Genomic DNA, 18368 nt, shown 5'->3' with positions numbered 1-18368 from the left:
TAGAAAATGGTTTATGAGTGACTATCATTTAAAAAACCCTCATAGGGCCAGGCAGAGTGAATGAGAGCATGGAGGAGACCTCCAAACCCAGCTTGGTAGGAGGGACAGAAGAAGTGTTCCACTGGCCGTCTAGCTATGTTCCAGTTAACACTGTGCTGACTTGGGGACTCCCTGGCAGTCCAGTGGATGAGACTCTGCACTTCCTGTGCAGCAGCCCCAGTTACATCCTTGGCTGGGGAACTAAGAGCCCACATGCCTGGTGCAGTGTGGGCCCCGCCACCCAAAACACAACCCCAAAAAACCATATTGACTTGATCTTGAAAATATTACAAAGCTGGTATTTTAGGCTGTTTTTACCTCATAAAGACCAAATATGATGCTAGTTGGTGGAGTAGATTGGCAGAGGGTTTAGATATAGGGCTGTTGGCTCAAATTGCTTGGGGGAATTTCTTTGGGGCGATTTTCCTGAATTGGGGGGAGGGGTTCTAATTTGTGAAGAAATCCTGTTAGCAGGTTTTACTGTTTTTGGTGCAGGTAAGAGCAGTATTCTTGGGCTTCCCTTGTGGCTTAGCTGGTAAATAAAGAACCTGCCTGCAATGTGGGAGACCTGGGTTCGATCCCTGGGTTGGGAAGATCCCATGGAGAAGGAAAAGTCTACCCGCTCCAGTTTTCTGGCCTGGAGAATTCCATGGACTCTATAGTCCATAGGGTCGCAGAGTCGGACACGACTGAGTGACTTTGACTCACTCACTCAAGAGCAGAAAGAGTCTCAGATGAACAGTCCATCAGTCAAGGCTGAAGACGGACTTCTCTTCAGCTTGAAAAATCTGAGACTATATTTAATTGAAATTTATACTTAAATGCCTTTTTGTGTATGTATGTGACTGTTGCCTAGACTGGTTGGCTGGGTTACCCACAGAGATCTGTGGCAGCGTGCTTGGAGATGAGAATAGTTTGTGGGTTTTTTTTTTCTTTCTTTTCTTTTCTTCTTTTTTTTTTTAGTTTGTGGTTTTAATCATATGAGAAAGTTGAGCATGGCATGCGGCTAATGTCGCATTTTTGCTTTCAGTGGTCTATAAAGTAAAAGTTTTGATCTTTTTGTATTATTTTGCAGTTTGTTTTTTTTCCCCCCTGTGGTCAGCAGGACTGACAATTGATATACTTAGAAATGTGAAGGAAGAGTCTAATGACGAGAAGTTTTCTTTGCAGCACTTACATTTTTATTGGAAGCAAGCCTTATTGGTTTTTGCATGAAAACTCAAATGACACACAAGGCACCGACTGCAGTTCTAACCCCCAGTGGATCCACCATCCACATTTTGCCCTGTAAGCTACTCGCATTTGCTTATAAATACATTTTTTAAATTACAAATAGGATCAAAATATACTGTTGGTGCCTTTCACTGTTTTCATTTAACAGTATATCTCACAATGGTTTCTTAATATTTACATAATTTAGCCAGTGTCCTGCTGTGAATGTTGAATTGTTTCCAGCTTTAGTGGTTAGTTGGCTCTCTGAAGGAAGATGGGCTTCTGCATGTTTTAGCTTTTGTGTGCTCCGCATTTCCTAAGACTGAAGACACCCATTCCCTCAATGGGTGCCATTTGGGATGTGACATCTATCCAGTGGTGAGTAAAGGACACTGGTCCCAGACTTCTGCTGGACTGGTCATTGTTGGAGTGGTGTGAATAAGTATTTGGCAACTGTCTCATCAGATGTGATATCTAAGACTCTTAGCCCCCAGGGCAGTCAGGCAGCCTCTAGTGAGTGTTCCATGGATCTAATGGGTTAGGATCATAGAATTTGGGTTCTTTAAAAATAGGTGTCTGGTTTCAGTAATAACTGTCATGCCAGGTTTGAGAGGGTGGGGTGAAAAGACCTTAGGATTTTGAATCAGCAAAATTCAAACTCAGCTTCTCTACTCATTGTATTATCTTTAGATTCCCTGATGGTTCAGTGGATAGTGTCTGCCTACAATGCGGGAGACCCGGGTTCGATCCCTGGGTTGGGAAGATCCCCTGGAGAAGGAAATGGCAACCCACTCAGAAATGGCAACCCACTCCAGTACTCTTGCCTGGAAAATCCCATGGACTGAGAAGCTTGGTAGGCTACAGTCCATGGGGTCGCAAAGAGTCGGACACGACTGAGTGATTTTCCTTTCTTTTCCTTTCCTTTCACCTTCTTTTAAGCATTTCCTGTTTTACAATTTCCTCATCTGTAAAATAGGAATGATATGAATAGTAAAACAAATTATGTCAGTGAAAATACACTTTCAAATCACTGTACTAATACTAGTTATTATTTAACCCAAGTCATTCTTAATAAGGAAAAGAAGCCTCAATTGTTTTAAAGTAACTTTCCTAAAGACATGCATACATATATGACTTATTTACTTATCTTTGTACCTTTAGTGTTTGTCTTCAAAAATTTCAGAAGCAGATCTGAGCTTGAAAAATTGGAGCGTTAGAAGAAACAGGAAAGTGTTGTCACTTAATTGTTTTATTTTTCTTACCTGCCATTTGTGCTTTCTTTATTATATCTTAATTTTTATAGGACGTGGACTATGTCAAGACCAGTTTGCTGATAACCTTCTGTGATTTATGGTGTTTGCTCTGTAATTTCTTTGTTTCAGTGCTTCAGGCATGGAATGAAATTTTATTAGTTTGAAGTTCGAATTGCGTGTCCCAGTGATTCACCATCACCCCATCCACCCCACCCCACCCAATCCCCCACAGACACACAGAAACCCACATGACACACACTATAGAAGGGCTTTGAATTTTAAAAAGTAAATAAAAACAATGCCGCAAGCATGAGAGGACATTCACCAGGCGAAAACAACCTTTACACTGAATGGTAAGCAGTAGTCTCTCGAATGTTCCCCCATAACCATAACAAAGAACTGCTTTAATCCACTCCCTGAAGCCAAATAGAAGGCCACAGATCAGTGTGTATTCCTGGAGAAAAAAGGAACTCTGAGTAAACAAAAGCTGCACAGGCTAGTGCAGTCACTCTCTCCTCTCTCTCTCTTTTTTTGGGGTAAAACTATTGATCTAAAAAGCCTCCAGAGCTTAAAATTGCTCTTAAAATGAATCCCATCCTCATGGGTTTGAGTAGGTAGGACTTTCAGCTTTCTGTGTCATGGGCGGTCACCACCTCAGTGCCCTGTAGAACTGGGGTTTAGGGGCAGAGTTGGGCAGGACTTTTGAAGAAAGTATCAGTAGCGGCCATAGCTGCTTCTGTTGAATCAACATTTGAAGGCATTGTCACTAACATTTTGAAATGAAAGACTTCAGGGACACATAGAAGAGGTATTTCAGAATCCATCTTGATATCTAGTTTCTCTTGTTTTTCATTGTGATACAGTTCACATACCATAATATTAACCTTCCTAAAGAAAATAATTCAATGGCTTTACTATATTCACAGAGTTGTGCAACCATCACCACTGTCAACATCCACAATATTTTCATCTCCCTAAAAACAAGCCCCATATTCACTAGCACTCACTCCCCATTCCACCCACCAAACAGCCCCTACCCCCCAGATAACCGCTAATCTCTATGGATTTGCCTATTCTGAACATGTCATGTAAATGGAATCATACCATATTTGTCATTTTCGTCTGACTTCTTTCATTTAGCACACGGTTTTTAAAGGTCATCCTTGCTGTAGCATGTATCAGTACCTCATTGTTTTTCAAGGTCAAATAATACTTCATTGTATGGATGTACCCTGTTTTTTAAATCCATTCATCAGTTGATGGACATTCAGTTTAAACTTTTAACTTTGGGGCTATTGTGAAGGATAATGCTAAGAATATTCACGTACAAATTTCAGTGAGGACATGCATTTTCAGGGTTCTTGAATATGTGCCTGTTGCAGAAACCAGTACTCAAGCACCACACTCAGAGAGCTGGAGAACTCAGGTTTATTACGTCGGCAGGCCCAGAGGAGTTAACGCTCCAAGCACTGAGCCCCGAACAAAGGGATTACAGAGTTTTTATAGACAGACTGTAGTAGGCAACACTAGCTGTTAATAGGCTGGTTTAAACTAAGGAGTTTCGTGTGCGCGGGAACAGCAGTCAAGATGGGGGAGGGATGCCTGACCTGGACCCGCATAATTGAGCAGGTTTGCAGGGGCTGGGCAATTGCAAAGAGTAGGACAAGGGTGAGTGAGATAAACTCCAGTTCCTATTATTGCAAGTCCCCACTTTCTAAGGCTACATGACCTGCGTGACCTAGACTTTGCAAGGGGCAGGCTGAGTTACAGAGGCAGAAGGAGAAGGAGGTCATGTAAAATTTTAACTTTTCCTCTTCATACCTAAGAATTGGGTGTCTGGTCTTTCTTTATCCAAATTATAGTGTTAGTAACCTGAGAAGAAGAGGACTGAGCTTAATTTGGACAGATTAAGAAATGGGATGAATAGAGAAGCTGTGGTCTTTGGGCTACATGTCATTGTTCTCTGTTACTGCTAAGTCACTTCAGTCGTGTCCGACTCTGTGTGACCCCATAGACAGCAGCCCACCAGGCTCCCCCGTCCCTGGGATTCTCCAGGCAAGAACACTGGAGTGGGTTGCCATTTCCTTCTCCAATGCATGAAAGTGAAAAGTGAGAGTGAAGTCGCTCAGTCGTGTTTGACTCTTAGCGACCCCATGGACTGCAGCCCACTAGGCTCTTCCATCTGTGGGATTTTCCAGGCAAGAGTACTGGAGTGGGGTGCCATTGCCTTCTCCACATTGTTCTCTAGAATGAGGAAATGAATTCCTGGCTTTATAAAAATAAATCTATCAGGAGGCGGTCCTAAGATGGCGGACGACTAGGACGTGAAGACCACTTTCTCCCTCACAAATTCCTCAAAAGAACATTTCAACACTGAGCAAACTCCACAAAACAACTTCTGTAGGCTGGCAGAGGACATCAGGCAACCAGAAAAGCAGACCATTGTCTTCAAAAACAGGATTATTGCTGAGATAAGCTATTTTTATTTAATAAATATTATATTTTAACAACAGCAAAAATCTATCAATTCAGTTCTGTTCAGTTGCTCAGTCGTGTCCGATTCTTTGCGACCCCATGAATTGCAGCACACCAGGCCTCCCTGTCCATCACCAACTCCCGGAGTTCACTCAGACTCACGTCCATCGAGTCCGTGATGCCATCCAGCCATTTCATCCTCTGTTGTCCCCTTCTCTTCCTGCCCCCAATCCCTCCCAGCATCAGAGTCTTTTCCAATGAGTCAACACTTCACACGAGGTGGCCAAAGTACTGGAGTTCTCAGCTTTAGCATCATTCCTTCCAAAGAAATCCCAAGGCTGATCTCCTTCAAAATGGACTGGTTGGATCTCCTTGTAGTCCAAGGGACTCTCAAGAGTCTTCTCCAACACCACAGTTCAAAAGCATCAATTCTTTGGTGCTCAGCCTTCTTCACAGTCCAACTCTCACATCCATACATGACCACAGGAAAAACCATATGGGTGGACCATAAACCCTAGTGACTCACAATGTTTCTGCCCCATGAGACCTGAGTAACATCTTGCGTGTATGTGTGTGTGCTCAGTGATGTCTGACTCTTTCAGACCCTATGAACTATAGCCTGCCAGGCTCCTCTGTCCATGGTATTCTCCAGGCAAGAATACTGGAGTGGGTTGCCATGCCCTTCTCCAGGGGATCTCCCCAACCCAGAGGTCAAAAACCCGTGTCTCTTGCATCTCTGCATTGGTAGGCGATTTTTTTTTTTTTTTTTTAACCACTGCACCACCTGGAACAGCTTACATGCCTCTTAGTTAATTGCTTGCACTATGATTCCCCCATGGTGATGCGGACTATGGGTGAAGCCAGAGGGAAAAAAGATGTTAGAGTTTAAAAATGTGTGGTTTTGAGGGGCGTTGGAGGTGTAATTTGAAAAGAGCTTCTCTGTGTTCCTTCCACCCTGCAGAGGAATCAGCTTTATTATAACAGTGAAGCCCTTACACCATGGGAAGGGGGAGATGGATGCTTGGGGAGGGGGATTCTTTGGGAGGAGGAAGACAGAGAGGGGTGGGCAGCGAGCAATCCCAGAGCATAAAAAAATCAACGTGTGGTTGTTCTCTAAAATCCTGTGGGGCTTTACTGGTCTTGTTATTTCAAGATTCTTCTGTTTCCTAAACTATCTAGGTTTTTATTTATCCTGGCTTGAAGACCAAAGTTCTGTTCATTAGAGCTGTGTTAGACGTGGGAATATTGTCATTTTGGATTGTATTGGCTTGGCCAAAAATTTGCTCAGGTTTTCTGTTAAATCTTGCGAAAAAACCCAAACTTACTGGCCAACCCAGTAATAAGCAGGAATGGCCACTACACTAAGAGAAAAAGTGCTGTTTTTTCTGCTCGCCCCAAAGAGCCCCAGACATCAGTGATGATCCTAGGTTGGAAGTTCTTCCACCTTCTGAAGTTATACTGCATTTGGGCAGAATTTGTGCCTTCTATTTGGTTGGGGACAGCAGTAGGTGATCAAGAGAAATGGATTTTCTTTCCACAGGCTACAGTAATTAGGGGAGAAATAAGCAAGTAGGCTAATTTCTCATCGTGAAACACCACGGGGCCCTAGACGCATCAGCACCAGGCAGGGGACCAGCCAGGTGGCAGAGGCTAATGAGCTGTAATTGCTTCCTGTCTCGCCTCCCCATGGATTTTTGCTTTTACACTTAGGCCTTGGAGGCCTCAGCCCAAAGGAGCGTGATGGATGACGGAACTTAATTTAGTCCCTTTAGGTAGAAGGGCCTTTTAACAATGCAGAGCAAAGTCCTTCACGGAAGGCACGCCATAATGAGTTAATCATTGTACTCCTTCCCTGAGAACTAAATGGAGCTCTCTTGCTGCCACAGTATTCTTTTTAATAGACTTTACTTTTAGAGTGGTTTTTAGGTTCACAGCAAAATTGAGCAGGAATTATAGAGTATTCATAAATAGCTCCTTTACCCACATGCATATCCTCCACCAGAATGGGACATTTGTTACAACCGAGGATCCCACACCAGTATCCCAAGTCCTTAGTTTACATTAGGGTTCACTCTTGGTGTTGTACATTTTATGGGTTTGGACGAATGTATAATGATGTGTATTCACCCTTAGAGTATCATACAGAATAGTTTCAATGCCCTAAAAATTCCCTGTGCTCCACTTACCCATGTCCCCAACCCTCGGCGATCACTGGTCTTTTTACTGTCTCTGTAGTTTGCTTTTATCAAAATGTCACATAGATGAAATCATACAGTATGGAGCCTTTTCAAGTGCTGTAAAGATACTGTCTGTGACCCAGGAAGCAGGTCTGTACCAGTTACCAGTTCTGCCAGTGCCTTGATCTTGGACTTCATCCTCCAGAACTGAGAGAAATAAATTCCTGTTTGTAAGCCACCCCTTCTGTGGCCAGTCGTTGCAGCAGCCCAAGCTGGCTAAGACAACAACAATTTTTTACGATGTGATTGACATGTAATAAACTGTACATACTTAGTTTTATTGGGTGTAATTCACATACTATTCATTCATTTTTTAAAAGTGTATGATTCAGTAATTTTTAGTGTATTCACAAAGTTTGTGTGTGTGTGTGTGTGTGTGTGTGTGTGTGTGTGTGTGTGTGTATTAGTCTCTCAGTCATATCTCTGCAATCCCATGGACTGTAGCCTGCCAGGCTTCTCTGTCTATAGGATTCTCGAGGCAAGAATACTGGAGTGGGCTGCCATTTCCTTCTCCAGGGGATTTTCCCATTCCAGGGATTGAATACAAGTCTTTTGCATTGCAGGTAGATTGAAGTTGCTCAGTCCTGTCTGACTCTGCGACCCCATGGACTGTAGCCTACCTGGCTTCTCAGTCCATGGGATTTTCCAGGCAAGAGTACTGGAATAGGTTGCCATTCCCGTCTCCTGGGGATCTTCCTGACCCAGGGATTGAACCCAGGTCTCCTGCATCGTAGGCAGACGCTTTACCCTCTGAGCCACTAGGGAAGCCCCTATTCATGAAGTTAGCACATATTTGAGATGTACCATGTGGCACATTTTGATATGTGTACATACCCCTAAAATCATCATAATTTAGATCCTTGTCACTGAGAAATTTCAAGCCCATTTGTTATTTATTTCCCTCCTGGCAACTGTTGACCTCCTTTCTATTTTGTAAAGTCATTTCCATTTTTAAGAATTATATATACAGGGACTTCCCTGGAGGTCCAATGGTTAAGATGCTGCGCTTCCACTGCAGAGGTCATTGGTTCAATTCCCTGGTCTGGAAACTGAGAATCCCCCATGCTAAAATATAAAAGGGGAGGCGGGAAGAATTTTATATAAACAAAATCAGATAGTGTGTACTGTTGTTTTGCTTTTGATCTGACTTCTTCATTCAGCAGAATTACTTTAAGATCTAGTAAAAGTGAAGTTGTTCAGTCCTGTCCGACTCTTTTCAACCCCAGGGACTGTAGCCTATCAGGCTCCTCAGTCCATGGAATTCTCCAGGCAACAGTACTGGAGTGGGTTGCCATTTCCTTCTCCAAGATCTAGTAAAGTAATGCTCAAAATTCTCCAAGCCAGGCTTCAGCAATACGTGAACCGTGACCTTCCAGATATTCAAGCTGGTTTTAGAAAAGGCAGAGGAACCAGAGATCAAATTGCCAACATCTGCTGGATCATCAAAAAAGCAAGAGAGTTCCAGAAAAAACATCTATTTCTGCTTTATTGACTATGCCAAAGCCTTTGACTGTGTGGATCACAAGAAACTGTGGACAATTCTGAAAGAGATGGGAATACCAGACCACCTGACCTGCCTCTTGAGAAACCTGTATGCAGGTCAGGAAGCAACAGTTAGAACTGGACCTGGAACATCAGACTGGTTCCAAATAGGAAAAGGAGTCCGTCAAGGCTGTATACTGTCACCCTGCTTATTTAACTTCTATGCAGAGTACATCATGGGACATGCTGGGCTGGAAGACGCACAAGCTGGAATCAAGATTGCCGGGAGAAATATCAATCACCTGAGATATGCAGATGACACCACCCTTATGGCAGAAAGTGAAGAGGAACTACAGAGCCTCTTGATGAGAGTGAAAAAGTTGGCTTAAAGCTCAACATTCAGAAAACGAAGATCATGGTATCCGGTCCCATCACTTCATGGGAAATAGATGGGGAAACAGTGGAAACAGTGTCAGATTTTATTTTGGGGGGCTGCAAAATCAGTGCAGATGGTGACTGCAGCCATGAAATTAAAAGATGCTTACTCCTTGGAAGAAAAGTTATGACCAACCTAGATACCATATTGAAAAACAGACATTACTTTGCCAACAAAGGTCCGTCTAGTCAAGGCTATGGTTTTTGCAGTAGTCATGTATGGATGCGAGAGTTGGACTGTGAAGAAAGCTGAGCGCTGAAGAATTGATGCTTTTGAACTGTGGTGTTGGAGAAGACTCTTGAGAGTCGCTTGGACTGCAAGGAGATCCAACCAGTCCATTCTGAAGGAGATCAACCCTGGGATTTCTTTGGAAGGAATGATGCTAAAGCTGAAGCTCCAGTACTTTGGCCACCTCATGCGAAGAGTTGACTCATTGGAAAAGACTCTGATGCTGGGAGAGATTGGGGGTAGGAGGAGAAGGGGACGACAGAGAATGAGATGGCTAGATGGCATCACGGACTTGATGGACGTGAGTCTGAGTGAACTCCAAGAGTTGGTGATGGACAGGGAGGCCTGGCGTGCTGAGATTCATGGGGTCGCAAAGAGTCAGATGTGACTGAGCTGAACTGAACTCATCTGTGCTGTAGCTTGACTTCTGTAGTTCATTTTGTTGTTGCTGCTGAGAAGTATTCAATTGTATGGGCTTCTATGATGGCTCAATGGTAAAGAATCCAATGCGGGAGATGTGGGTTTGACCCCTGGGTTGGGAAGATCCCCTGGAGGAAGAAATGGCAACCCACTCCAATATTCTTGCTTGGAGAATCCTATGGACAGAGGAGCCTGATGGGCTACAGTCCATGGGAATCTCAAAAGAGTCAGACACAACTTAGTGACTAAATAACAATTCAATTGCATGATTATTCCACAATGGAAATCGGGTTGTTTGCAGTTTAGAGCTGTTAAAGAAGCTGCCGTCAACATTCATGGACAAATCTATGTATGACTTATGCTTTCACTCCTTGTGGGTAAATACCTAGGATTGGCATGGCTGGGTCCTATGGCAGTCATTTGTTTTAGCTTTTTAAAAAACTGCCAAGCTATTTTTCCACAGTGATTGTATCATTTTGCACCTCTTCAGTGCTGTATGGAAGTTCCAGGTTCCCCCTCCTCCTCAACACCTCGTATGGTCAGTTCCTTTAGTCTCAGCCCTTGTAATACATGGTGTGTCTCACAGTTTAAACTCCACTGGGAACTTTCCTGATGCTCCAGTGGCTAAGACTTGATGCTCCCAGTGCAGGGTGCCTGGGTTCAGTCTCTGTCAAGGAACTGGATCCCGCAGGCTGCAACTAAGGACCCTGGTGCAGCCAAATAAATAAAAATAAATATTACAAAAAATGCCACTTGTCCTAATGACTTAGGAGCTCCACCCAACATCACTTCTTTAAGTCTTTGCTCATGCTATTCTTGCAACCTGGATTCTTCTCTGTTCATCCCTCACCTTAGTTAAACAGTCTTCCTTTTAACATTCAGCCCCAGGACAGGAGCGTCAGCGCGATCCTACAAAGTCCATAGAATTCTGTGGATGATTTTTTTTTTCAAAGCATACTTGCATTATGGTGAGATCCTCTGTGTGGTGGTTTCCCCATTCAAGGATGGGGCCCCACTACAGGCCTGGGCACCTTGTTGATTTGCTGTAATGAATGCAATGGCAGAGACAGGATTGGTCATCCTGAGAGGTTTTCCCTACAACTTGAAAAACATCGCCTCACTTGCTCTTACTCAAAGAGCACTGCCATTATAGTAATTGCTATTTGTAATTTATTGATCAGACACAATTGTGTTGCTATGAGAATACTTTTAAATAAAACAGACATTGGACCTGCATTCTTAAAAACAACCTTCAGACAGAGAAGTGGCAAAGATACACTGAAGACGTCAAAGAAGTCTTCAACTTCAAGATAATACATGTCAATGGTGTGTCACTCATCTAGAGCTAGACATCTTGGAATGTGAAGTCAAGTGGCCTTAGAAAGCATCACTAGAACAAAGCTAGTGGAGGTGATGGAATTCAGTTGAGCTATTCAAATGCCTGAAAGATGATGCATGTGAAAGCTGACTCATTGCCAGCAAATTTGGAAAACTCAGCAGTGGCCACAGGACTGAAAAAGTCAGTTTTCATACAATCCCAAAGAAAAGCAATGCAAGAATGTCAGAGTACTCGACAATTGCACTCATCTCACATGCTAGTAAAGTAATGCTCACATTCTCCAAGCCAGGCTTCAGCAGTACTGAACATGAAACTCCTGATAGTTCAAGCTGGATTTTAGAAAAGGCAGAGGAATCAGGAGATCAAATTGCACATCCACTGGATCATGATAAAGCAAGAGATCCAGAAAAACATCTATTTCTGCTTTATGCTATGCCAAAGCTTTGACATGTTGATCACATAAACTCTGGAAAATGTCTAAAGAGATGGAATACCAGAGCCACCTACCTGCCTTTGAGAAATCTGTATGCAGTCAAGAATGCAACAGTTAAGAACTGGACTATGGATCAACAGACTGGTTCCAAATAGGAAAAGAGTCATCATGGCTGTATATTGTCACCCTGCTGTATTACTAGTCATGCATGAGTACATCATTGAATTCGCTTGACTGCAGAACATCAAGCTGGCATCAGATTTTGCCAAGAAATATCAGAACCTCAGGATATGCAGATGACATCCACCTTATGCAGAAGTTGAAGAACTAAAAGTCTGATGAAAGTGAAAAGGAGAGTGAACAAAGTTGGCTTAAAGCTCAACATTCTAGAAACGAAGATCATGCTATCCAGTTCATCTTCAATGGCAAATTAGCATGAGGACAGTGGAAACTAGTGTCAGACTTTAGTTTTGCGGCTCCAAAATCACTGCAGATGGCTGATTGCAGCCATGAAATTAAAAGACTTACTCCTTGGAGACAAGTTATGCCAATAGATAGTCATATTCAAGCGAGACATTACTTTGCCAAGGTCCGTCTAGTCAAAGCTATCAGTTTTCCTAGTGGTTCATGTTGGATCAGTGAGGACTCTGGATCCTAAGAACACTGAAAGAATTGATGCTTTTGACTAGTCGGATTGTTGGAGAAGACTGCTTGAGAGTCCTGGACTTGCAAGGAATCCAACCAGTCTATCCTGAAGGAGATACAGCTCATGGTGATTCTTTGGAAGGTTTATGATGCTAAAGCCTGAAAGTGCCAGTACTACAGTGCACAGCATGCGCAAGATTACTCATGTGCAAAAGCACTCTAGGAGCTGGAAGATATGCAGGAGGATTAAGATCCAGAGGTAGCACTGGATGGCTATCACAGACTCGAGGACGTGAGATGCTGACAGTCCTCAGGCCACACTTGGAGTTGCATATGCAGAGACTTAATAGAGGTTGCTGATCTCATTTTGTAAGAAGATCTTGACAACATGATGTGAACTCTGCATAGTAACAGTCTTTTCTTAACAGACCTATGTGTTTGGGAGGGTCAGTTCGGTTCACTTCAGTTGCTCAGTCGTGTCCAACTCTTTGCGACCCCATGAATTGCAGCACGCCAGGCCTCCCTGTCCATCACCAACTTCCGGAGTTCACTCAGACTCACGTCCATCGAGTCAGTGATGCCATCCAGTCATCTCATCCTCTGTCGTCCCCTTCTCCTCCTGCCCCCAATCCCTCCCAGCATCAGAATCTTTTCCAATGAGTCAACTCTTCGCATGAGGCAGCCAAAGTACTGGAGTTTCAGCTTTAGCATCATTCCTTCCAAAGAAATCCCAGGGCTGATCTCCTTCAGAATGGACTGGTTGGATCTCCTTGCAGTCCAAGGGACTCTCAAGAGTCTTCTCCAACACCGCAGTTCAAAAGCATCAATTCTTCAGTGCTCAGCCTTCTTCACAGTCCAAATCAGACATCCACACATGACCACTGGAAAAACCATAGCCTTGACTAGACAGACCTTAGTCAGCAAAGTAATGTCTCTGCTTTTGAATATGCTATCTAGGTTGGTCATAACTTTTCTTCCAAGGAGTAAGCATCTTTTAATTTCATGGCTGTAGTCACCATCTGCAGTGATTTTGGAGCCCCAAAAAATAAAGTCTGACACTGTTTCCACTGTTTCCCATGAATTGATGGGACTGGATACCATGATCTTCATTTTCTAAACGTTGAGCTTTAAGCCAACTTTTTCACTCTCCTCTTTCACTTTCATCAAGAGGCTTTTTAGTTCCTCTTCACTTTCTGCCATAAGGGTGGTGTCATCTGCATATCTGAGGTGACTGATATTTGTCATGGCAATCTTGATTCCAGATTGTGCTTCTCCCAGTCCAGCGTTTCTCATGATGTACTCTGCATGGAAGTTAAATAAGCAGGGTGACAATATACAGCCTGATGTACTCCTTTTCCTATTTGGAACCAGTCTGTTGCTCCATGTCCAGTTCTAACTATTGCTTCCTGACCTGCATACAGGTTCTCAAGAGGCAGGTCAGGTGGTCTGGTATTTCCATCTCTTTCAGAATTTTCCACAGTTTATTGTGATGCACACAGTCAAAGGCTTTGGCATAGTCAGTAAAGCAGAAATAGATGTTTTTCTGGAATTGTCTTGCTTTTTCGGTGATCCAGCAGATGTTGGCAATTTGATCTCTGATTCCTCTACCTTTTCTAAAACCAGCTTGAACATCAGGAAGTTCATGGTTCACGTATTGCTGAAGTCTGGCTTGGAGAATTTTGAGCATTACTTTACTAGCATGTGAGATGAGTGCAATTGTTCAGTAGTTTGAGCATTCTTTGGCATTGCCTTTCTTTGGGATTGGAATGAAAACTGACCTTTTCCAGTCCTGTGGCCACTGCTGAGTTTTCCAAATTTGCTGGCATATTGAGTGCAGCACTTTCACAGCATCACCTTTCAGGATTTGAAACAGCTCAACTAGAATTCCATCACCTCCACTAGCTTTGTTCACAGTGATGCTTTCTAAGGCCAACTTGACTTCACATTCCAGGATGTCTGGCTCTAGATGAGTAATCACACCATTGCGATTATCTGGGTTGTAAAGATCTTTTTTGTACAGTTCTTCTGTGTATTCTTGCCACCTCTTCTTAATATCTTCTGCTTCTGTGAGGTCCAGACCATTTCTGTCCTTTATTGAGCCCATCTTTGCATGAAATGTTCCCTTGGTATCTCTAATTTTCTTGAAGAGATCTCTAGTCTGTCCCATTCTGTTGTTTTCCTCTTATTTCTTTGCATTGATCACTAAAGAAGGCTTTCTTATCTCTTCTTGCTATTCTTTGGAACTCTGCATTCAGATGCTTATATCTTTCCTTTTCTCCTTTGCTTTTTGCCTCTCTTCTTTTCATAGCTGTTTGTAAGGCCTCCCCAGACAGCCATTTTGCTTTTTTGCATTTGTTTTCCATGGGGATGGTCTTGATCCCTGTTTCCTGTACAATGTCACGAACCTCGTTCCATAGTTCATCAGGCACTCTATCTATCAGATCTAGGCCCTTAAAACTATTTCTGACTTCCACTGTATAATCATAAGGGATTTGATCTAGGTCATACCTGAATGGTCTAGCGGTTTCCCCTACTTTCTTCAATTTAAGTCTGAATATGGAAATAAGGAGTTCATGATCTGAGCCACATTCAGCTCCCATTCTTGTTTTTGTTGACTTTATAGAGCTTCTTACTTGGGTTTCTCTTAACTGAGCATGGGATATCTCTTCACGGCTGCTCCAGCAAAGCACAGCCACTGCTCCTTACCTTGGACAAGGGGTATCTCCTTATCGCCACCTTTCCTGACCTTCAACGTGGGACAGCTCCTCTAGGCCCTCCTGTGCCTACATAGCCACCGCTCTTCGGGTTGCTCCTCCTGGCCGACGGCCCTGGCCTCGGCTCGGGGTGGCTCCTCAGGGTCAACGCCCCTGCCCTCTGACGCGAGGTGGCTTCTCCTGGCCGCCCCTGATCTCGGAGGTTAGATGTCTCCTCCTGGCCACCACTGGCCTCGGACGCAGGGTAGCTCTTCTCGGGCGCGGGGTAGCTCTTCCCTGCCGCCACTGGCCTCAGACGTGGGGTAGCTCCTCCGGCCGCCACTGGATTCGGACGCAGGGTAGCTCTTCCCGGCCACCACTGACCTGTGACGCGGGGTAGCTCCTCTCGGCTGCAGTCCCTGACCTCGGACGCGGGGTAGCTCCTCTTGGCCATGCTTAGTGAGCCACGTCGCAGCCACCTGTGCTTAGTGAGCAAGATGGTAAGTGTTGCAAGAGGGCATCAGAGGGCAGACACACTGAAACCATACTCACAAAAAACTAGTCAATCTAATCACACTGGGACCACAGCCTTGTCTAACTCAATGAAACCAAGCCATGCCTGCGGGGCAACCCAAGACCGGCGGATCATGGTGGAGAGGCTTGACAGAATGTGGTCCACTGGAGAAGGGAATGGCAAGCCACTTCAGTATTCTTGCCTTGAGAACCCCATGAACAGTATGAAAAGGCAAAATGATAGGATACCGAAAGAGGAACTCCCCAGGTCAGTAGGTGCCCAATATGCTACTGGAGATCAGTGGAGAAATAACTCCAGAAAGAATGAAGGGATGGAGCCAAAGCAAAAACAGTACCCAGTTGTGGATGTGACTGGTGATAGAAGCAAGATCTGATGCTGTAAAGAGCAATATTGCATAGGAACCTGGAATGTCAGGTCCATGAATCAAGGCAAATTGGAAGTGGTCAAACAAGAGATGGCAAGGGTGAACGTTGACATTCTAGGAATCAGCGAACTAAAATGGACTGGAATGGGTGAATTTAACTCATATGACCATTACATCTACTACTGTGGGCAGGAATCCCTCAGAACAAACGGAGTAGCCATCATGGTCAATGAAAGAGCCCGAAATGCAGTACTTGGATGCAATCGCAAAAACGACAGAATGATCTCTGTTCGTCTCCAAGGCAAACCATTCAATATCACAGTTATCCAAGTCTATGCCCCAACCAGTAATGCTGAGGAAACTGAAGTTGAACGGTTCTATGAAGACCTACAAGACCTTTTAGACCTAACACCCAAGAAAGATGTCCTTTTCATTATAGGGGACTGGAATGCAAAAGTAGGAAGTCAAGAAACACCTGGTGTAACAGGCACATTTGGCCTTGGAATGTGGAATGAAGCAGGGCAAAGACTAATAGAGTTTTGCCAAGAAAATGCACTGGTCATAGCAAACACCCTCTTCCAACAACACAAGAGAAGACTACGCATGGACATCACCAGATGGTCAACACCGAAATCAGATTGATTATATTCTTTGCAGCCAAAGATAGCGAAGCTCTATACAGTCAACAAAAACAAGAATAGGAGCTGACTGTTGCTCAGATCATGAATTCCTTATTGCCAAATTCAGACTCAAATTGAAGAAAGTAGGGAAAACCACTAGACCATTCACGTATGACCTAAATCATATCCCTTTTGATTATACAGTGGAAGTGAGAAATAGATTTAAGGGTCTAGATCTGATAGACAGAGTGCCAGATGAACTATGGAATGAGGTTCGTGACATTGTACAGGAGACAGGGATCAAGACCATCCCCATGGAAAAGAAATGCAAAAAAGCAAAATGGCTGTCTGGGGAGGCCTTACAAATAGCTGTGAAAAGAAGAGAGGCAGGGACTTCCTTGGTGGTTCAGTGGCTAAGACTCTGTACTCATAATGCAGAGGGCACCTGTTCAAGCCCTGGTCAGGGAACTAGATCCCACATGCTGCAACTAAAAAAATCTTGTATGCTGCAGTGAAGACTGAAGATCCCACATGCTGCAATTAAGACCTGGTGTAGCCAAATAAATAAATAAATATTTTTTTTAAAAAAAAAGAGAGGCAAAAAGCAAAGGAGAAAAGGAAAGATATAAGCATCTGAATGCAGAGTTCCAAAGAATAGCAAGAAGAGATAGAAAGCCTTCTTCAGTGATCAATGCAAAGAAATAGAGGAAAACAGCAGAATGGGAAAGACTAGAAATAAAGACTGTCTGCTTTGAATATTAGGTTATCTTAGTCCAGGACCATCCCTGAAGTATTACTGTGGTAGTTTAAGGCACATATTTTGAGGCCAAACTCCCTGGATTTCAATCCAATAAGTCTTTACCATTTACTAGCTATATGCGATGATTTGTACCTTACCCTGTGTAAAATGGGTCTGCAGTCTACAGTTGTTTTTGGATTGAGTTAATATTTGTAAGGCTCTTAGGCCAGTGCTTGGCTATCTAAATGTTTGTTAACTATATGACCAAAGTAAGATGTTAAGTGTCACGTCTTGGTTGCCCAGTGACCTTCTGGAATCCAGAAGGCCTGTTTCTGTTTTCAAACAATGAAAACATCATCCTCCAAGACTTCCCCAATGAGCAACTGGGTCAGAGAGAAAGGTGATATCAGCCAAACAACAGGAAACCTCGAAATAAATTCACAGAATCCAGGAGTTTATTATTTTGCTTGTTTGATTAGCCTTACTTCTATCCTTTGGTTTTGCAGCTGGTGATGTATATTGGCCAGGTAACCAAAGAGATCTTGAAGTGGCCCCGCCCCTTCTCCCCTCCTGTCGTGAAACTCGAGAAGAGAGTGATCGCTGAATATGGGATGCCGTCTACCCACGCCATGGCAGCCACGGCCATCTCCTTCACCCTCCTTATCTCTACCATGGACAGGTACCAGGTGAGACAGTGACTCTTTTCACCGTTTAACACCAGTGAGGGAACAAGGAAGGGTTTTGCTTCAGGACTTCAGGGCAAAGAGGGGATTTTCCTCAGGTGTTTTGCTTTTTTTTTTTTTTTGAAGGACAATGAAACTTATGAAGTAAAGATGGGGGAACACTTATTGAACAGTGATGATTTCTTTATCAATGAACTGGCCATATGATTTAGTGTCCAAAGCAGGTTATGCCCAAGAGTGAAAGCAGACACCATTGATAATAAGAGTAAAACAAGCATCACTGGGCTGTGTGGTCTCCCCCTTCTGGAAGCATTTTCACCCTGAGCTATTTGACCAGATGGCTCTTAAGTCACTGCCTGCATCCTTTGTTTGCAAGAGATGTGAGGGGCTGATGATCCTGGTAAACGCCTCCCCAGGGTGGAGATGATTTCACCAAATCCTCGAGCTTGATATCCCAGGGCCCAGGGTGAAGTAGAATCTGGGCTCAAATTAGCTCCCAGAGATGCATCTGCCGTTTCTCGGGGCTCAGCCATTA

General features: G+C 43.7%; 1 protein-coding gene across 1 annotated transcript in view; it reads left to right on the top strand.

Moving 5' to 3' along the window:
* Nucleotides 1-18368, top strand: part of SGPP2 (sphingosine-1-phosphate phosphatase 2) — a 155099-nt gene that overhangs the window by 90044 nt on the left and 46687 nt on the right. Inside the window, exon 3 of the mRNA XM_018058914.1 lies at nucleotides 17657-17836. Coding sequence (XP_017914403.1) covers nucleotides 17657-17836 — 180 coding nt within the window. The remainder of the gene's footprint in view (nucleotides 1-17656; nucleotides 17837-18368) is intronic.

Source organism: Capra hircus, chromosome 2, assembly GCF_001704415.2.
Source record: "Capra hircus breed San Clemente chromosome 2, ASM170441v1, whole genome shotgun sequence".
In the NCBI taxonomy this organism is placed as follows: domain Eukaryota; kingdom Metazoa; phylum Chordata; class Mammalia; order Artiodactyla; family Bovidae; genus Capra; species Capra hircus.
The sequence above is the reverse complement of the archived record's forward strand: the minus strand, read 5'-3'. Positions and strand labels throughout refer to the sequence as shown.